A 21,283-nucleotide genomic window follows, 5' to 3' on the forward strand; every position below is an offset into this window, starting at 1 on the left:
CTACTTTGAATTTCAAATACTAGCCTTTGGCCAGGATTTCTTTAGCCCTATTCATAAAGTTGCCAACATCTTTATTTTATCAAAGAAACAGAAACCTTGTCTTCCCCTCTGGTTTCCTTTATAGCAAGCATTTGAAGAGAATGTTTGCAAAAATTTAAATGAAGGGACCACAACGTTTAAGACAAGACCCAGCTGAAATGAACTGTTTGGCTTCGAAAATGAGTTTGGAAACAAGATATTATTCAGTGATTATTTTTTAAATGCCCCTTTATTGATTGTGCTCCCAGCATTTGCTGCATTAATACAACAACATAGTCCAATTACACTTCCAGCTCCAGGTCTTCAATTAGGCCTACAATTTGAGATCTGTTAGGAGGGACTTGGACTAACAAAGGGTTCCACCAGCACAGATCCAAATGCAGGATTGATCCCTGGTACTATAACATCACACCTTTGCTACTCAGAAGAGCAGCTTATCTGTCTTGAAAGAGCAGATCTCGTACATAGTGCTGTAGAACTACTTAAAAAGAGTAAAGGCATTTCAGAGACGAGTGAATCTCACAGGCTTATATGGGGGAGTTAACTGCTCTGTCCACTGGCTTATTTAAGCTCACTTGGCTTTCCTTCTCCTTCCAGTTTTACTCTCTTTATAACAACTATTGTGCAGTGGAAGTAGTACATGAAATATTTACCAACTGACTGAGCAGAAAGGTACCTAGACAGGAAAAGAGGAAAGTTACATTTCTGACATCTACCTCCAACTACAAAAAGTGAATAGAACTAAGGCGCTGGGAAAAAAAAAACAAACCCTAATTAACGAATCTATTCATGTATGACTGCAATCACTGAAATCATGAAGAAATGTACCTTTCATGAATGATTCAGGGTGTGGAATGAGATGGAGATCAGTTAGCAAGCCCACTTTAACGGTTTTAAAATATTTAATGCATTGGTAACCATCCTTCTGCGATAATGACCAGACTGTGTTTAAATCTGTCTCCAAACTGGGGTATGAAAAGTTCAGTCTCTGCTAATGCTTCATCCTCTTGAAGCATTTTGACTTGGGAGATTGAAACTCTGTCCTTTCTGCTGATGTGTTTAATTTCTAACCAAATTGTATCGCAAACACTCCTTTTTAAAACACTTTTATTCCTCTTGACCTATCATGGGACTTTAGGGCTGTCTGCACTAGGTAAATGATATCTCACATATCAAAGTGAATGATGAGCCCTGTTTCCTTTTACAACACTATTAGAAAAGTATTGCTTTCCTTGGTGTTTCTTAAGCAGAAATGCCTTTAATTTATGATGCTAGAATATAAATGTTGACTGCTCTATTTTTGCAGTTAAGGAGAGCTAGTCTTTTATGCACCTATTGCAAAGGACAAATAAGAGAGCCAATTACTATCATTAATCTTTTTGCTAATTCACAAAGGCTATGAGATCATAGGCATAATTTCCTACTGTTATCAGTTGCTGTCATTAAGAGCCTTGAACAATGTGCAGAGCTAGGGCAAATTAAAGGTATGAGCATCAGCCAGCCAGGGGAGGGTGGTATCCCTCAGCTACATTTAGAAATTACAGATACTCTCTCAGCTCGTTCTTCATGTGGTCTACATAACACAAGAGAATATAAATAGTAAAGTACTGTCTGTGTGACAACATCAGATACCTGCCAAATTTAATAATATAAGCACAGTTGACAGTAAAGCTAGATTGCATTTTAAAAATTCCTTGGAAGATGAAATGTGTGTTAACAAAAAGCTGCATATAACCTTTTATGGGCATTGTTTTTCTTCATGCATCAAAAAATATTTAGTAGGGGTTTTAATGACAGTGGCACTTAAAGAGAAATAATTCTTATTCCCTTGATAGGCAACAAGAGAGTAACAGTGCATTATAATCTCCTTCCACAAGTTTTTTTTCAGATGTAAGTTCATGACCTTTAATTTCAGTTGGGATTGTGGTGAGTGAAGTGAGCTTTTTTAACATGTGGATCCCAGAGTTTCTGTGTCCTGGCTGTTTCATTCTCATCAAAGATGACAGGTTTAGAATCAACCTTCAGAGAAGAATAAAATAATCAGTGCTTCAGTTCAGGAAATCTGTAATAAGGACAAATTATACTTAATAGAAAGAACACACTTCAGTCTTACTGACTTAGACGGGCTTTCAACACGTCTGTGCTTTACTGTGCCCAAAAGTGCTGTGGACCTGATTCTTCAGACAGTTGCTGCCAGGGGTAGAGTGAAGGAATACAGTAAAATGTCAGCATCACCACTGACAGTACTGTAGGCTTCTTATGATACAGCCATGAGCATTCTGTCCTGATCTGGAAAAACCTCTTGTCTCCAAGTTAACATCAAGCACTTGAGTGGGCCTGTTATCTTTAAGTGCAAATAAGCTGTAAGTTCAGCTCTGTGCTTTCATGTGCCAAGAAAACACTGAACTCTTTCCCAAGGACAGCGTACTTAGAATCCAGAAATATGACAACAGCTTCTTGCTGGGGTTTAGCACCCAGCTCATTCTGAAAATGTCTCAGTTGAGTCCGTCAGTCGCAGTTACAATAACTCAGTAATACTTCATTTTGGTTTCTTTTGTGCAACTACAGTTCAGAAATTCTTTTTTTCTATGCAGTTGTGTCTCTAACAATGTTGGAAATCAGGCAGCTGTTAGTTTCTGCTGGAGATCACGTCTTCAGGATTTTTATATTCTATTTGTGAGGAACTGTGATATTAATTGTAAAGAAAAATATTTTCCCCAGTGACAATGGTTGTGCTGCTGAAGCTACTGTCTTTATTCTGGATTGTTAGTAAAAACTAGCAAAGCTCTGATATTTTCTGTGGGTAAATAGGAAAATCTGAGCCACTAATGAGGACACTTGACATAATAGGAATTCAAACTGTGAAGAGTCCCTAAGATCCAGAGACAAACTCTTAGTAGATTGTCACTGGATCTATGAAAGGTTACCCGAGCAGAGTCTGCTCCAGCATGTGCAATAAATCTCAGATCTCTCCCAGTCAGGAATAGCCCTTAGCTTTGTTTTCTCTCTCATCTAAAAGAGGGTCTTTGTGAACCAGAATATGTTATCTCCCTATATGAGCCACGTGTGAATAACGTATCCATGACTGATACGTAACTTCTACATAAAGCATGACTGCGTTTCACACACTTGTCTGTGTGCAAATACATGCACAGACCAGAGAAGTGATGCAAACCCTATGTTCCTTTTGAGACACTGGTAGTAGAGAAGAAAATAACGTCTCTGCAGACATTTTCTTTTCTGAGGCAAGTGGGAGAATTTTCTCAGAAAAAGGTTAGGAAGAGTTGGACATATTTCTGCTGATACTCACAGCTCTGTTGGAAAATGTCAGGTGGGTTTGTGGAGAACGCTGATCTCTGAATTCAACCTGCTGTGTCAGCCTTGCTGAGAACAGGCTGTCCTGGAGCCAGGGACCCTGGGGCTTCCAGTCCGAAGGGCTCAGATCTGAAGACGAGCTGTGCTCCCAGCTCTGTGGCAGGCAGCCTGAACGTCTGCCCTGGCTCAGGGGTGACTGCTGAGGGGTCTCAGGAGATTCACAGCAGCTGTAATGCAGCCGACTAGCTGCTGCTCTCAGGGCTGCCAAAGATGCTTCCTGCCAGCCTGAAGCATTAGGGAATCCCAGGCATCCTTTGCTTCGGAGAGGACTGTTGTAACACTTGTGTCCTGTAGGTTTTGCCCTGAGCAGGGTGGCAGTCCTTCAGCTGCCCTGCATCCCGCAAGATGAGAAATCTCCCCAGAGAGACCCCAAGAGCCATGGCAGCCAGAAGCTCAATTTTCCACTGGAAAAAAATTAACTGTTGTATTTTGGCTTTCCCTCAGTGCATTTTTTAAATCTTTCTGCAGCAAAAGCTAAATGCTGACCTAATCTCCTCTCATCTGCATTGAACTGAAACATCAGAAGCTAACCATGGCTAATCTTAAATATTATTTAGAGCTGGCTGTAGTAGAGCTATCAAACATCTTGAGGCACACATTTGCAGTAATGAGTAACAAGTTTATGGTAAATGCTCAAATGCCAGAGGCTAGATAAGATCATTTAGCATGTTCAAATTCTCCAGTGGAGTTAAAGCTGGAGAGGATTACTGCTTCCTGTTGAATTGCCAGTGTGATTTGTTGCAACAGGTTGGTATTTCTTGGTAATTTGCAACTACAAACTGAACTGTCACCCTTCCTAACTACTCTGGAAGAGCTGGAAGGGTCATGGCATATGGTACAATCTCTCTGAACTGTCAGGCAGGAGGTGATGTTTCTGGATTATTATAGCTCTTCACTCTCAGCTCTGATAGGTGGGATTGGGTTCACGGGGAGAAGCAGATAAACTGGTTACTGTATTCTTCCACTTGGAGTAAATGTGAAAAGTTCACTTGCTGTTCATTTTAAATATAAACATACACTTTTTACTCATACTTGCAAAAGGATAACTTTTGTTTCCTGTGTCATACTAACAAGAGTTGTTTCTCCTTATGCACACCTTTAAGGAGTTGTACAATATATTTGCGCATACATCCATGAGCTAATTTGAATAAATAGAATTTAAAATTTTGCTTCCTTTAAAAATGAAAATGACATGAAAAAGTTTTGTGAATTCAGGATTAAGCAATAAAAAGAAAAGGTAGAATTTTCTTAGTAGGCATTACTGCTTTCTGTGAGGAACTCAAACTCTACCTGAATTCTGTGGTGGTTTTTTTTTTTTTGTTAGGGGTTTTTGAAGACACTTTCATCTTTTTACAACAAATGCTTCAACAATACATTAAGAAAACCCACCACAAACTTGTGACAAAACTCTTATGTGATTTGGGGAAACTGCTGTGAGATTGATTCCTGACCTGCCCTCCCCCCCCCTTAGGTTTACCTTGTGGTTTGAGATGTTAAATAGAAAACATTTTGATAACCGAGGATTACCCCTGTTTCTGTCCATCTTCCTGAAAATATAGCCTAGATGTATTGGATTTTTTTAGATAGTGAAGCTAAGTGAATAAATATTCTCCTCATAAGAATAAAGAATAGTTGATTGCATACTTTTTCCATGAAGGGAATAAAGCCATTCACTAGCAACTGAAACATGGAATCCCTAATTCTATGGAATATTTAAAAAAGATATATTTTTAAATTTTTATTCTGAAGAAGCTTCTGGGCTTTGAAATCAGCACTTCCTAAAAACATTCACTTTTCAAAAATAATGAACTGTCCACTCAACTAATCTTTTTTAGGAGTCAGGAGATAACAGTGGGAGGATGAGGTTAGAAATAATCAAAGATACTAGCATTAAAATATAAAAAATTGACTGAAGAACAATACTAGTCTTTTCTTTCTCAGAAATAATAAGAGCAGCCTAATTTATTGTTCATCATGTGTGTTATGGAACTATTCTTCACTACACAGGTACATCACTATTAATACCCAGTATTTCAGGTCTTTGATTTATTGTATTAGCAAGACGACAGATCCTCTGCTGGTGTGAACTGGTGGAGCTCAGCTGTGCTAAATGGAGAAATGTTGATTTATTTTACTTAGGGAAAAGTGGTTGAATTCTTTCAAAGGGTGGAGATTTGCATTGGTTCCCTTTCCCCACTACCTCAGGAAATTGGGAAAATTTATTAGAAAACAGGTATGAATTCCTATTTCTGCACTAATCAAGCTCCTGTGTTATTGATGGTATGTGGAAGGCCAGCTGTAGAGGCAATCTTTATCCGATTTCCATCTCGTTTAAGGTCGTCTTGTAAGCGAACTTTTTTGTATGCTACTTTTAGCTACATTTTGCAAAGTGACTGGTGTGTGCTGCAGGATCTGGCTTTTCTTCCAGAATGTGATGTTCTTGATATTTGGAAAACATTATTCTCTGTGTTGGTTACGATGACACACGGTGACAGTTGCTAAACTAAGAATGCCAGCAAATCAGTTACTGAATTCTACAGATTCTGTAGATGATGTGTATACTGCTTGAGTGACAGTGATATCTCCAATGGGAGTACATGTGGACTTAAAATGAGCACTGCTTATGAATTGTAGGATAGCAGAGGCTTTGGTGCCATGTGATAAATCATCTTCCATATAGATTTCAGGTCTATAGATACTTGCATGTTCCTTGTTCCTGCGATATCTGTGCATCTCAAAACATACCTTCCTAGAAATTCTGAAGAGGTAGGAAACTTCTGTTATGCCTGTTGTGATAGGTGAGAAACCCAAAGTTAGAAGAGACAGGGATTTGTCACAGGTAACGTAGCTACTCTGGGAGGAAGCAACTGAAGCAGCGTCCTGACTTTTGGCACGTTGTTCCTCTTTAGTCACCTCTGTTTTACTTCATTTCACCTAGAAAAGAGAAGAAGAGGAAAGACAAAAGGGTGAAGAACAGATAAGGCAGCAGGAAGAAATCCGAGCGAAAGAGTTGTATCTGAGCCTCAAGCAAGCTCAGCAGCATAGTCAACACAGCGATGATGACCAGGAGTGGGAAGAACAGTGTGAGTAAAATTACCATCATGGAATTAATATATTTCTAAAAGAAAATAAAAGTATACTTGCAGAATGGGAAATGGTGTTGCCAAAAAGTTCTTCAACCTAGAGCAATGCAAAATGCTATATTATTTTGCAGGCAATTACCAGCTTGACCTTGCAAACAGAAGTTACTGTAAGTTTACCAAATTCACATTTCTTTCTGAATAAGAATCCATGTGAATGCCTTACAGAAAATTTTCTGTGTACAGTAGCTGAGATTATTAATTTTTGTCTAATGTAATCCATTAACACTTTTGATTTAGTAATAATAATTCTGGACACAGTTACTTTGACAGCTTGTCCTCGGCTGTCTCTGAAGAGGTAAAATCTGTCTTCGTCTGTATTTTAATTACTTCCATATGGTGATGGGGTCAGCACTGAAACTCACTTCATTTCAAAAGATTACAGTAGATAATACTTAGATTGTTGCCCTGAAAAAAATCCTTATGATGATGATCTCACTCTATGGAGGTGTTGTTCCTTTTTAGCCACCCTGAAATTCTTTATTAATATCATCATTGTGATTAATTTAAAAATACGTTAGTGGTTTTTAAAAGCCTATAAGGAACAGAATAAATATATTACTATATATGTGTATACATACATACTATAAGTAAGTCAAGGTCCACGTTATGAGTAAATAAGACTTAATAGATTATTGTGAACAAAATGTATGTCTCCTCCATCTGGAGTCTATCATATAGTTGGCTTTAGAAGTAGCAAACTTGTTTGCAATAAGAATTGTGCATTTTTGTTGGGTGAAGAGTATATTTTTTGTTTCCCACATCCATACTGATTTGATTACTCTGCAAAAAAAGGAAATGTAATGACTGAAAAGTTTTAGCTCATGTGGCATTGTTGCATTAATTATATATAACACAAAGGTTAATGAACTAATATTAAAAATGGAGTTCTAGGGAGCTGATATCAGCATGTGCTGCATGAAATACCTCATGAATTAGGAAAAAATATTGTTGTAGTGTTACTTATTTCCTGACAGAAGTAAAAGAAATGTTTCAAAATATGCAATGAGTTTATTTGATGGTTTTAGTCATCGCTTTGGGAGTTCCTGAAGACTAATTACTGAAGTCCTATTACCTGAATTGATGTGATAGCGAATCATTTTGTACAACATGAATTAAATCTATGTAAGATACACTGGTGCCATTTTCCAAGCTCATAGCAGGCTACGCTCATTTTTGATCAATAAAACCTCTGTATATTACACTGTCAATAAAGAGAAGGTAATTATTTCCTGGGGAATTTTCTAAATCCAGGTGTGCATGTTTATTTGGAAAGGAAAACTGTAGCTTTCTGTATTTTGAATGTTTATGAGCAGAATGAATTGGGGAAAAAATAGCCCTTTAGTTTTGTAGAAGATGAGGCATTGTTAATTAGCATCAGCTAGCAACATAGAGAGGATGGTATTGTGTACTTTAGCGTTTCTTTGATAGGAGATAAGGAAAGAAAATACATTTGGAAACGATATTAAAAAAAAAAAAAATCCAGCCTCTCTTTATGCTGAAATTGATAATAAAGCAAAATGCTATAAACACTACTAAAACCAGCTATCATTTTCTTACTAGCGTATTGAAGAGGTAACTGAGGTTTTAAATTGTCTCAGTTTTCTCAAGGAACGCTCGTTGTACAGGGACAGATATCAGAAATGCAATAGAGGAATTATGGGAGAAGGCAGAGAGGAAAGGAACAAGTTATGAAAGGTTTTGACCATGATTTCTGTAATGGCATTATTGGTCTGTCAAACACTTTCGACCGCACCATATGCTGATGGATATAATCTGCTACCCGTATTTTTTCTTGTGTAGCCTTTGGCGTATTCTGTGTGCTCTGAAGGAATTCTATCAATCACCTTCGGTCTGTGCACCTCAATACCTGTGGACCTTTCTGCTTCTGGGCAAAAGGGCGACCGACTGCAGCCCACGTGATTTCAGGCTCTCTGGCCTTCTCACCAATAGCAGCACTGCCGTGGCAGAACAAAAGCTCAGCACCTTCTGGCTGGTGGCACCACAGTTGGGTTTTGCAGCCTACTATAAATTCTGCACTGCCAGTTTATGCTGTTATCAGTAATTGATTTAGCATTAAACTAACTGCAGACTAATGACTAGAGTGTATCACATCCTTGTTTATCCTCTTATGCTTATCTCAGTGTCTCAATTTATCCCGGTTGGTTTGAGGGCTTAGAACTGTGTGCCATTAGCAAATGGGTGTGACAACTTAAGATACGAAGATGCAGTGTTTAGTGCCTTATCTGAAACCAGTTCCTGGCTGGTTTAGACTATGCCGTCAGACTTAGTGTTGAGCTTCCTGAGCAATGTTAACATCTTCCTGTTTCCTTAACTTTGCTGCAGAAGCCAGAACCTCTAGCAGACAAGCAATAAGAAATATCTGGAAGTGGAACATCTGAAATTGCTATGGAATGCACCTCAGGTTCACCAGAGTTTTCACTTTTTCAGTTTCAGATTTTTTTCTTTTTTATCGTAATCTTTTCATTTTATCTTCAAATATTCCTATGGGACACTGGGAGGAAATTTAGTCAAGTTAGGCAAAGCTCTCCGCTTGTCATCTTTTCTAAGCAGCTAGGCAATAAATAAATGCATGAATGGGTACGAGAATGACGAGCAGATGTAATGTTAACATTTTTTGTCTCTACACACCTGCAATGGAAACCATATTGCCCGTTAGGAACAAGGCCAGGCTCCTTTGTGTCTCAGCTTCTTGAAGTCAGCCCTTCATATTCAACAGTGCTGGGGGGTCAGTACCGAAGAGGAGCAGCAGTGCTAGAGCCAGCTATTGTGAAGAGCAAATGTAGCCATGATATTGATGACACTACTAATTTATTTAGTAGATGGAATTTAGAATGTGATAAGGATTCATCTCTCCTCATCACATTATCCCTCAGCTGTTTATTGCCAAGGCAATAAGCAAAGTGTTGCTAATATTAGTTTCTGTTGTTCGGTTCAGTTTGCTTCTGCTGTTTGCCTGATTGTGCCAAATAACAATAAAAGCCCATAGAATGACTGTGTTAATTGAAATACATAATTTTTGTGCTTTGTAATATACTAAATGACACATGTAGAATAACTTGAGAAACCAGTACTAAAAGGAAAAAATGATGTTGTAAGAGCAATTATATGCTTTGATTTCATTTAATGGATATATGTTGAGGTACTTTAAAGAGCAGTTATGAGTTAATATGTGAGGCAAGTATGGTGGTTGGCAAATGAGAAGATGAATGGTGGAAAAGACTGATTCAAAGAGTCTATGGTTCAAAGCTCTTATTCTTTGAAACTGAGAAGTGAGAACTTAAGGCTTACCTTGGATAGAGGAGTGTATGTATTCTGATTAGTTTTGGACCTTTCTATGGGTTGTTCCATTTTGTAGGTTTCTAGAGTATTCAGTAAACAATATCCTATAGCACAGTCTCTGTCACCTTTCTCCGTGAGAGCAGAAATATGCAAAACATAATAGGAAAAACTGTAGCATATTCATCTGATTGAATATTGCAAAAGGCATTGTTAGTATGCTTACAAACCCCTGCAAACTGCATCAAGCAATGAAGTGCTCAGATACCAGCTGACCAGCTGTACTCATCTCCAGACAAAAATCATACCAGTAAAAATGTAAACAGAGTTGAGTGACTTGATCTATTCTTATGCCTTTCCCTAAGCACCCACCTTTGGTCTCTATTGGAAGAAAGAAACTGGGCTGAGTCATTATAGCTTCTTTTATATTGTTATCTTTTTATGTTCTTCTATAAACTATGTCTATGAATTAATTTTTGTCTGAATTTTAAAGAAATTTATGTTCATTTGGTACTTATTTTCCACAGAAATTCAAGTGAGTTTACTGGTAGGAGCATTTGATAAAATGCTGAATTTTAAAGTGAGTAGTCCCCAGTTCAGCTATGCATTAACTAAGCAAGTGCTCAACCTTAAGTATGTGCTCACTGAACTTCAGTAGGTCTCAGAGTGCATTTTTGAGTAGGCATGGGTTTATTCACATGCTTTCAGATAAGAAGATTGCTGAACTGGAGCCATATTGCAGAGTATTTGTGGGAAGTTATTTTCCAATTAGGAAACAGAAAAACACCGTGTGATTTGTGTGTGCACTCAAAAAAATTGAAGATTGAATTCTATCTATTAAGTAGTCATTTCGAATTGCTCATAAACAAGCTTCCAAGAATTATTAACAAGGGTGTAGAGCTGAAACAAAATAATTTAAAAATGAGGATGCATATTCATGGCACATGGGTTTTTTTTCTGCTTTCACATAGCTCTGACTGTAACTCTCAGCTTTTCAAAAGCACGAAATAGATTATACAAAATGGAGAGTTCCTAGTCTTCCACAAATGATGTGCTCATGTTCAGCTGCAGCACAGCATGAATCAATCCTCATCTGTATCAAAAATTTGGTATTAGAACTTTGCTAGGACCACTAATAGGGATTTCCCAATCCTAAGTGAAAATATAGAAGGCAATCTTGCATTTCCACTCAAAAGACAACTTAGGTTAGCATAGAGGAATAATAGACTCTTGTCTACTGTTCAAGGTAAACAAGGCAAACTCAAATTAAGACCTATAGGATCGTAAGAGCTATTGCATACACAAGCTTTGTGGTTTCTTTGTTCTTAGAGTATGTTCATACTGCAGGTCATGCAGACATGTCCAAGCTGGCTTTAAGCTATTTCTATTAATGATAACCATATAATCAAGATAGTACAGACCTCAGTCTGAATATTTCTACCAGTTTTCCAGGAGGGTTTGGTAACCCATTTTTGGCCGGCTTTACTGTAGCTACAATCATATTGGTACCTAACCTACATAAACAGCTCAGGCATTTCGAAGCCAAGTTACAGTGCCATCAGGCAGGGCAGAAGTGTGCCTAATTTTACGAGTGCCGAAGGAGGATGTATGTACCTGTTGTTGGTATCACCAGCACCAGAAGAGAAAACTGGTCGTGGAGATGGACTCATGGAACCTGGCTGAACTGTAGATTTCCTGTGAGCTTGACAAATCAATCAAATTCCTCATTTCCCAGTCTTGTCAGTCTTGACATTATTCCATAATATAACAGGAAGATGAAGAAAATCTAAATTATTATTTGTAGTAATTCTTGATGCTAGATATATGGACCTATGGTGATGACTTGGAGATTTTAAGGATGAAAGACATCATTGAGATATCTAATGTCCCTACTGAAGATACTGACTATTGAATTTAATGCTTTGCACAAGGATCATCCCACAAGTACATTTACTGTAAAAGGACAGCCAGTCAAGAAAAGTAATCTGTTTCTACTTAAAAGAGTACTAGAAGTCTTGACTTTTGCTTTCTTATTGTGAGAAAGGCTACAATGTGTCCTGAAATACAACAAGTAATGCAGAATTTGTCATCTTTGATCTTAGAATATCTGTGCTAGGCTTGATCCAGATAAAGTTCATATTTCTAGTGAAATGGTTCAAAGAGAGAAATAGAAATATTCACTAAATTCTATTGTAAGAAAATCCTGCTACAGAAATGTGTCCAGATTTACCTTCAGACTTTGAGTGACTTTCTCAAGATATGTAAATTTGTGGGAGATATTGGTAAGGGCGGTCGGTTCATGCGACACACATAATCTTGTCTGAAGCGTAGCTGAAAACTTTTTGTAGATTCCTGACTGCAATGGCTGGATGAATCTTTACCCAACAATACTATTTCTGGTCACCTAAACTAGTTATTGATGGCAGTGACTTTGATTATTTACTGGACAAAAACCCCTTGACCAGTCAGGGAGTTTTAAAAGAAACTTGGGATAACATAACACAGATCCACAGTAGAAGTGGTACTAGACAACTCCTAAAGATAGAGGCCTCTGTGAGGAAAGAGAGAGAGGTTTCTGGAAATAACTAGAAGGAATGGGATAGGGAGAAAATCAGGACTCCAAGAATGAGAAAAAAAAAATGGGTTAAGAGACCCTATGCATCCCTATGGTCAATTATATGATTTTTCAGATACCTCGTTTGGGAAATTTCCATAAAAATTCTTCATAAGGTGAAATACATGCCTATATATGTGTGTATATATATAAAGTCTATATGCATGCATTTAGATATCTATGGCATGCAGCCTTCCCTATTCTGACATATATACAGACACATATATGGGTATATACTTATATGCAAACACATATGTGTATATATATGTATGGATCGAGAAGGCTGCATATCATACATACTTTCATAAAGTTTTGTAGATGTTGGTATTTGACAGCTGCAAGCTATGCTACCTCCCCCCATTGTTTTGTGATGAGAAATACTAAAATTTGATACTGTTTGGGAAAATGTAGTCCAGGTCAGTAGGTTCTGATGGTATAGATTTATTAACTAGCAAAAATACAGTAGGAATATCTGTTGAAAAGAGTATCTATTGCTGAGGAAAGTGGGGCATAAAGATACCTCTCCTTTTTCATTACCAAGCAGCCTGTACGTCAGCAGAAAAGAATTTCAGAAAGTTCCAAGCATTCTGCCATCGATCTGAATACTGTGATTGTGACAATGACTGGCTTCTAGATGTCTCACCAACCTGCATTGCACTCGTCTTCCTTGCTGTGTCTCATGTTGTTGCAAACACCAAGTCAACATTTAAGCAGCCATTACTGAGTGGCTTTACAAAGGATAAATCACAGAAATTTTGTGACTAATAGAACTGAGCCATTAAAGTAGCATATTTAGATGATGTTATCTACCCTTAAAAATAATGACCTGTAAGATAAATAGTGAAGCCCGTTACTTGTGTCTTCTGTGCTGTACAGTTGTTTGTTACTGTGGTTATCTAAAACTACAGGGTATGTAGTTAAGTGAAACAGAAATCCTGCCAGTTGTCTACATATGAAACATATGTAACTCCTTATGCTATCTTGATGAGCTTTTAGTCCTGTATACCTTTCTAGGTATGACAGTATTATATAATTCTAAGTTTAAAGATCTTTCCTCTTCCCCTCATTTACCCAGAGGGTTTTATTTCATTTAATTTTGCTTTGAGCGCTTTTCTTTCTTGATTCCATTAAACCTTTTCATAATTTGGACAAATCCATTTATACTTCTGCTTGCTTTAAATCAGGAGCGTAAACCAGAGACATGCAAACAACCTAATGAAATGCAGCTGTCTGGTATTATATCATGCATTCCTAGTCACAGGTACAATAGCAGTAGAGCAAGAAATAGCGTGTGCACTTTATGAATTGGGTATGATCTAAGCCCAGATAGTCATGGCAGGATTGATAATTGCTACTGGAGGCAATAGTTTGCTTCTTTAATATTTGCTTCACTGGATGTTAAAGGTTTGTTTTGCACTGGAATAATTTGCCTGCCTGAAGTTATTTGTGTCTCCAAAAAAATCATCAAAATGGGGCTTGAGGCACCAGAAAAGAGCTGCTAGATGACGAATATTTGCAGTACAATTCTTGGTGCATTTAAGTTATACCGTTTTGAAGACAGGATTGTTAGTACATTAGTTTTAAAATTAAGAAGCTTTAGTGGAAGATGCCTAACCTGCAGTGGCCAGAACAGCAGTCTCATTTCAGGTTATGGAAACACGTAACTCCTTGGTCAGTGCCATTGATTAGGTGTTCATTAAATCTTTCAGTACAAATTCTAGTTCTTTATATGCAATTTAGACTCAGGTGTGAGACAACCCCATCCATAGCATCAGTGTGCCCTTTCCAATGGCTATTAATATCTCCATTGTTACCGGAACCAGTTTTAGACTGCAATTTTCCAGATGGAGACTTCTGTGACTTTAAGTACCATAACAAAGATAGCATCTGCCTTTCAGGAAGAAAGCAACATTAACAACAAAAAGTACAACCTACATGTTCTTGTAATTGTAAATTTTGGGAGTGGCTTCTGCAATTCTAGTTATGTGCATAGTTGAAAAGAATTCTGTTAAACACAGACTTAATTTTAAGCAGTAGTTAACATTCTTTCTTGAAACATAAAACTTGGTGCACTGCCAGTGGAAAAGATGTGCCAAAACAGAATTTCTCTTATTACAGCCAAAGCAAGTGTCAGATGTAATCGCAGTATGTAGAGGCTCAGTTATTGCCAGTAGTGATCAGATCATTGATAGCTCAAGTCTGGCATGCTTCTTCTAGTGGTGGGCCTGTATTTGAAGCGTCAGGGAAGTCATCCAGTTAGCCATCTCTTTGATAGAGTGTGGTAATTTGAACGTTCTTAAAATCAGGTCATGTAAGGAATATAATAAGTTCTATAAGAAAAGGGGTAAAAGGCTGTATTTCTAAAGTCTCTCCTCCCCACCCTTCCTATTCATTCCACCCAGTGCGCCGCTCCAAAGCTGCAGATGAGGAAAGGAGCCACAAAGCCCGCAGGGCCCGGGATGAATACCGACGGCAATCCCTGCGTGCCATCCAGAAGGGAAGAGTGGCTGGCCTGAGTAATTTGTTCCAGGGGACGAGCCTGAATAATGATCAGGAGATAAAACTGAACAACAACAGTGCAAGTCCTTTGCTGTCTGTCTCTGCAGCATCCAGGTTGGTTTGTACAGGAGTGACTTGGAAATAGCTTTCTGTTGAATTGCTCCCTCTCCAGTCCCACCATTTCAACAAGTTGCTCTTCAGTTGCTGGAAATTCTCAGAGTATTGCTCTTTCATTACAACCAGAAAAAGGATGTTTAAAGAAAAATGAAAACACTGAATACTTAATGTAAACTAAATGCCATTTATTTTTCAGACAGATTTCTTAGAGTTCACAGAGGGACGGGTCCTTCAAAAGTCAGTATTAGATTAGTATGCAAGGCTGTGATATGGCTAAGTCAAATGGACAAATTCCTAGACAAGTCTTAAGTCTCAAGCCTAAAACTGCCTGCTGCTTAACAGCTCTTTGAAGCATTTTACAGAAAGCTGTCATACTCCTAAATTTCAGGGATTTTAAGTCTTGCTTCAGGCAAAATCAAGTGTCTTTGGTGTTTATTAGTTTTTCATCTGACTATTTAGGGAGTGCCATGAATTGCAGAAGAGGAAAAGAATCCAAACTGGCAGATGGGTGCTAGAAAGATGACTAGTCACTCTACTCTTCCTGGTTATATCTTATACCATTAATTTGGCATCATGTGGTGATAAAGGCAATGTGAGCACTGACAGGATGGTAGCATTAAATGCTAAAAAAACCCAAACCACCACTATCAACAATCACTATCCAAGCTCTGAAAGGAAAAAGTCCTATTACATTGTTTTTCTTTACCAGTCAGTGTAGCACCATAGAGAATCACACTCTCATTGTTTGGAAATGCGTTCTGCTTTGACAAGTTCTTTGATCAGCTGTGTTGAGACACACAAACTCTCCAGTAACAGCAGCCAAAATTCCCACTTTGAGGAGGAATCAGAATTTTACTCTGAGTGAGCAGGATCTTTACAGTTGCTGTCAAATCAACTTGTCAAAGGAATTCTCTCATTGTTTTTCCAAGCTACTTAAAGCCCTCTTCAAATTGAAGCAATAAAAACACTAGTAAAAATGGCAGATTTTGAAAAAGATGGTCCATAACTTTGACATGAAGTTCTGAGCTTCTGAGGTGAGGTTATTTACTATAGCCTTTGGTGGTGCTAGATGTGATCCTTTTCAAGAAGAGCCTGAAGAAAAGCTGAAAAATATTCTGATCATTATCCAGCTCATGTTCAATACTATTTATCTGTTTCTAAGCTATGCTTATACTTCAAAAAACAGGCAGTATTTATTTTTCTTTTAAGGGTCCTCTTTGTCAGTGTCCATGACTTGATTGTGAAGATATCAAGAAAAATCAAAGTTGCTTTAAACATGTGCTTTAATAGTGAATATGCATAAATGTATATAATTCAACTTCTCACACCTAACACTGGTATGGTAAAGCAGGAGCAGATGTGTATCTAAAATTTTACTTTGCGAGTGGTCCAGGAGGTCAAGGAGGAGGTGCACAGAATGTTGTTGTTTACCACTAGTGTGAGACACATATTTTGCCTCAAGGGAGTGTGGGTTCAGTGTTATGTGTCTCAGTTTTTCAGCATTAAGCATAGCTCCTGTAGTTTTTACCTTGCCTTGCTTTTTCTTTTAAGAGTCACATAAAAATAGCATTCTTCTATTTTTTTACCTGAGATCTCTCTTTCTTATAATTTCTATCTAGTTTAGAAAGCTTCCATTTGATTTTTTTTCTACTGTCTTTTTTATTTTGCTGAGTGTTCTTTTCCCAGTGTAACTTTGGCCCGCTTATTCACTTTTATCCTTTTGCCTACTGTGTTGTTTTAATTTTTACTTTTGTGGTTGTATTTCTTTCTTCCTGTCCCTGCTGGTCAAGCTCGACCACAGTAGCTGTATAGAAACTGACACGGTAATTTTGTGATTTGGCCCAGGGTAGGAAAAATTATGGATTTGACAAGTTTTTCAAAACTAAACTGAATCAGAGAGAAATGAGTTAAGAGATACGAATGGACCATATAGCTCTGGAATTCAAAGGGTTTCTCGTTCCTTTATAGGAAATACTCAAAAACAGAAATAAGAAACACATGTTGTTTGGGTTTTTTATGTGTATCTATAACTGAATTGTCACTTTCTCCCCTTATTCGTGGTTGGGTCTTCAAATTTTATGATGAATATTGGTCAGATCTACTCACACATGTTTGTAATTTAGCAATAACAATTACATTCACTGCAGGCTTCATCACTTGAACAGAATCAATCACTGGTTTTAGTAAGAAGCTGAGAGGAGGACTCAGTTGCATATCATCAAGCAGACAGCATCTGTCTTTTTGCTTTTATTCCTTTCTAAAGAGCACCTCGCTGTCATGAATTGCAGAACTTTGATTGGTTTTGAGGGTTCTTGATTATCTTGCAAATTAGTTTAATGCTGTTTGGTGACTTCTGAGCTGACATTCAAAGTTTAGTAATAGTTCTCTGTTACATTGTCTAGAAATACACAACATTAACTGGCAGCTCCATGGCAGGTGGAGTAGGAAAGCTAGGAGTATGTAGCCAGCTACTGTGCTGGGCATTGTGAAGTGTATGTCTCACCAAATGAAAGTGAAATTATAGTACAAGTAGACATACTCACACTAACCTTCATCCTATTTATCTGAGGAAGAGCAGTGATGAAGATTCGGTGATTTGTGCTAACAGTTTGAGCACCCAGAAACCCATGGGATTTCAAACTATACAGAAATCCTTTGTAAAACCTCCCTTTTACTACTGTTATCAGGGTAAATGAGATTGTATGCTTAATTGGAATGCAGTCATGCTTTCATTTGATGTAACATACCTTAGTCCTTATTTGGGGTAGCTAGATGGATTTTCCACATATTTTACCTGATTTGCCTCCTACTAGCTAAAATAACCTAAAATGCATAGAAAGTAGTAGAAACAGTAAGGGAGGCTGGCAAGTACAGACTGCAAAGTGAACATAAGAGTTTAAACAAAACGTTCCCTCTATCCTGCTTAGTGGTTTGGATATACAACCTATTATAGCCGATTCTGATTTAGAATTTCTTGCCAGTGAAAAGGAGTAAAATCTAAGCAAAAAAAAAAAAATAAACTTTGCTTGTCAATATGTACATTGGAATAAAAGTGAGGTGGAAAAGGAAAGTTGACTGAAATGACCATTGCATCTTTTGTGGTAAATTGTTTTTTAATTTAGGTTCTGTGCTTAAGAAAATATTTAATGTTCCATTGCAAATGTAAAATCAAAATATTCTGGTTTCCATAAAAACTCAAAATAATTTTAAAAAATTTTAAAAAGGTTAAAATTGTTCAGCGAGCTATACTGAACAGCAGTTATACTGACCATTTTACAGCTGTATGTTTTGTAAATATATTAAAAAAAAGAGATGAATATTTATGTTGTTCCTTGCTTTCATACACTGCTAATTCTCTGTATGACATTCTTTTGTAATTATTTGCCTTTCTATGCAGTAACATCTGGGAGCGTCCTTCTAGACCCTTTTCCCGAGACGTCATCATTCGCTGGTTCAAAGAAGAGCAGATCCCTCGACGTGCTGGTTTTGAGAGGAACACGAACAGGATTGCTCAATGGTTTCACGGTAATACACTGATCTTTCATTTCTTATATAATAGAGCTTGTAAGCGTGCGCTCAGGAAATAAATCTTGCCAGCTTTTGTCACAACAAGGAACATCTACTGACATTGTGAAACCTAGTGCATGTTAAAACGAGATTTTTGCATCGTTCCTATTATTAGCATATGATTTTCCTGTTTTCTTTTTTTCCAATTAAATAGACTAATTTGTGACTCATATCACCAAAGGTTTTTTCAGGAATATTTTGGCCAAAATATACTTGCTGTAAAATAGCAAGCCAAGCAGGAGGAATGAGACCAAGATAGGGTGAGGAGGACTCCAAAAAGAAACTGTAAATACCATGGTGATATGGTATGTAGATGACTGACATTCAAGTTTTTACTTTACCTGATTTGCAAGGAGGACTTGAACTCATGTCTGTTTAATCCCTGTTGTACTTTCTAAATTGGGGTAGCATTTTTTTCTTTCCCACTTTTTTTTTTTTTTTTTTTTTTTTTGCAAGCAACAATTATAGAAAGATCTTGATTTTTCTCAGGAAGACTTGGGAGTGTATGTTTTTAGGCAGTTTTCATGAAATGGGAAAACCAGTTCCCATCAGTTCAGATAAATAATTTGCTGTCATATCTGCTGGAGTTCCTAGCATCTCTGAGGCTTTTGCTCTGTATAGCATTTGCTATGCAGCTGAATCTTGGATATCAAATTCACAGGTAAGGCATCTTCATAGATACTAGCAATGATCTTTATGGTTGTTATACTTAAACATGAAAAAACAAAAAGAATTCTAGCTTAATAGCTGACATAATTGAGGGACTGGAAAGACTTTAAAGTTAAATCTCAATATTTTTTTCATTGCTACTTTTGGTGAGTCAGATATTTCTTTGTTCAAAGCACTAAGCTGACCCTGATCCTATTTTCATGATTCTCTAAGCATAAGATGAAGATATGTGGGCGTTCTAAACTGAACCAGGCAAGGAAGATTTCTGAACATGTATTTCAGATTTCTCTTTATGATACACAAATCGTTATGTGTTAAAAGACATCAGCAAGCGGCTATTTTCAATGGCTTAATTAGTCGAAGGCACTGAAGTCAGTCATGAATAGCTTTTAAACGCTACATACTTCCATTTCTTATAAACAATGACGCAGATGGGTTTTTTGTTTTCTTACAAAAGACATTTGGTGTGGTTTCTTTCAGAGAGACAAACTGATTAAAATTTCCTCTCTGGACATTTTTCAAAAGCATTTTTTCAACCATGATCTTTCTGTGTGGTCCAATGGCAAATGTATTCCCTGCTTGTGGGAAGTTGACATCCACATAAATTGACGCGAGTAGTTGTGAACATAATTCGTGCCTTAAGTTAAGAAGGCATCTGGGCTTGAGCTGATGCCCGTGCAATCTTTCTACGAACTTCAGTGGCTTTTGGGTTAGTCTGTTCATCACTGCAAGAATGGAGGAATTCATGATCTTTCTTTAGTTTCTCAGATCATGTGACTATCCAATGACATTTATGAAAGTGGCCTCACTTGTCCTCCTCCCACCCAAGGAGCCTGACAAAGATATTTAAGATAAGTTCCCAGCACAAAGCTCAGTGGTTTTCTTTGCCAACATCCACATGAATGCTGCTTTGGTACCTAGTTGCTGGGTCAGCTATTTTAGCTTTTGCAGCTCTGGTCAGATTCATGGTAAGCCTTAGTGAGCAACTCAGCTGCCTTGTAACACGTCTGGAGTGGTGGAAGCTAAACGTCAGGTTGCTACAGATGCAGTAGCCAATGTTTTGTAGTGTTATGTAGTGCTTATGTTATATTTTGTAACAAACTTTGAGGAAAAACAAAAAACCCAAAAGAATCCAGAGCAAAATATTAGAAAGCGTTGACATTAACTTATTTTTTCCAGAAAAAAACCCTTCCTCATTGAATTGGCCTCCAATCTGGGGGGTGGGGGAAAGTGGGGAGGGGAAGGCAACCAAAAAACTTTGGATCCAGCCAAAAAATCTTTTTTCTATTCTTTATTTACCAATTAAAATAAAGATTGTGACTTCTATTGCATAGGCCTATTTAGGATATTCTGTGTGGTGTTGTTTTGTTTTGTATTCAGGGAACCAGGACATATGTATGTTTTTTTGTGTATGAACAAAAATACAGCAGAATGCACCTGCCTCGTATAAGAAATTGGCAATACAGATGAAAGCCATTCTGCCAGGCCCAGAATTATGGCTAACAACTCGAGCCAATGGGGCAATAATATCATCGTCATTGCCATAGGTGGATGTTTCCACGGAAAGAACTGCGGCTAATGATTTCATGTTGTCTAGTATTATGATGACAGGTTCTTAAAACCTCAAGCATCTCTCAAAACAGGTATAATCAGGTCCTTCACATCCTTGAACAACTTCTGGATATTCTTATATCCTAGTTTTGGACCATAAAATGGGAGGATAATATTCTGCCTCACATTAAGGGCTTTTTGAATGCAGTGCACCAAGAGGTCTATCACAGTAGTACTGAAAAAGTAGATATTAGTTTGTTACAGAATTACATGTTTTTGCCGAGGTCAATAGACCTTTGCTTACCTGCTTTGACTGTCAGGTTGTCCAGCTTTTTAGCTAAAGTTAAGCATTAGCTGATTCACTGTCTTCAGATTGTGCTCTAGACATATGATAGGATCTACTAGACATTCT

At 37.6% G+C, this 21,283-nt stretch overlaps 1 protein-coding gene across 1 annotated transcript in view; it reads left to right on the forward strand.

Moving 5' to 3' along the window:
- The window catches only part of SH2D4B (SH2 domain containing 4B), a 60,294-nt gene that overhangs the window by 16,255 nt on the left and 22,756 nt on the right, over window positions 1-21,283 (forward strand). The window contains exons 4-6 of the mRNA XM_054832183.1: window positions 6,353-6,497; window positions 14,871-15,081; window positions 18,482-18,609. Of these exons, the coding sequence (XP_054688158.1) occupies window positions 6,353-6,497; window positions 14,871-15,081; window positions 18,482-18,609 (484 nt within the window). The remainder of the gene's footprint in view (window positions 1-6,352; window positions 6,498-14,870; window positions 15,082-18,481; window positions 18,610-21,283) is intronic.

This window comes from Grus americana, chromosome 7 (genome assembly GCF_028858705.1).
Source record: "Grus americana isolate bGruAme1 chromosome 7, bGruAme1.mat, whole genome shotgun sequence".
Lineage (NCBI taxonomy): Eukaryota > Metazoa > Chordata > Aves > Gruiformes > Gruidae > Grus > Grus americana.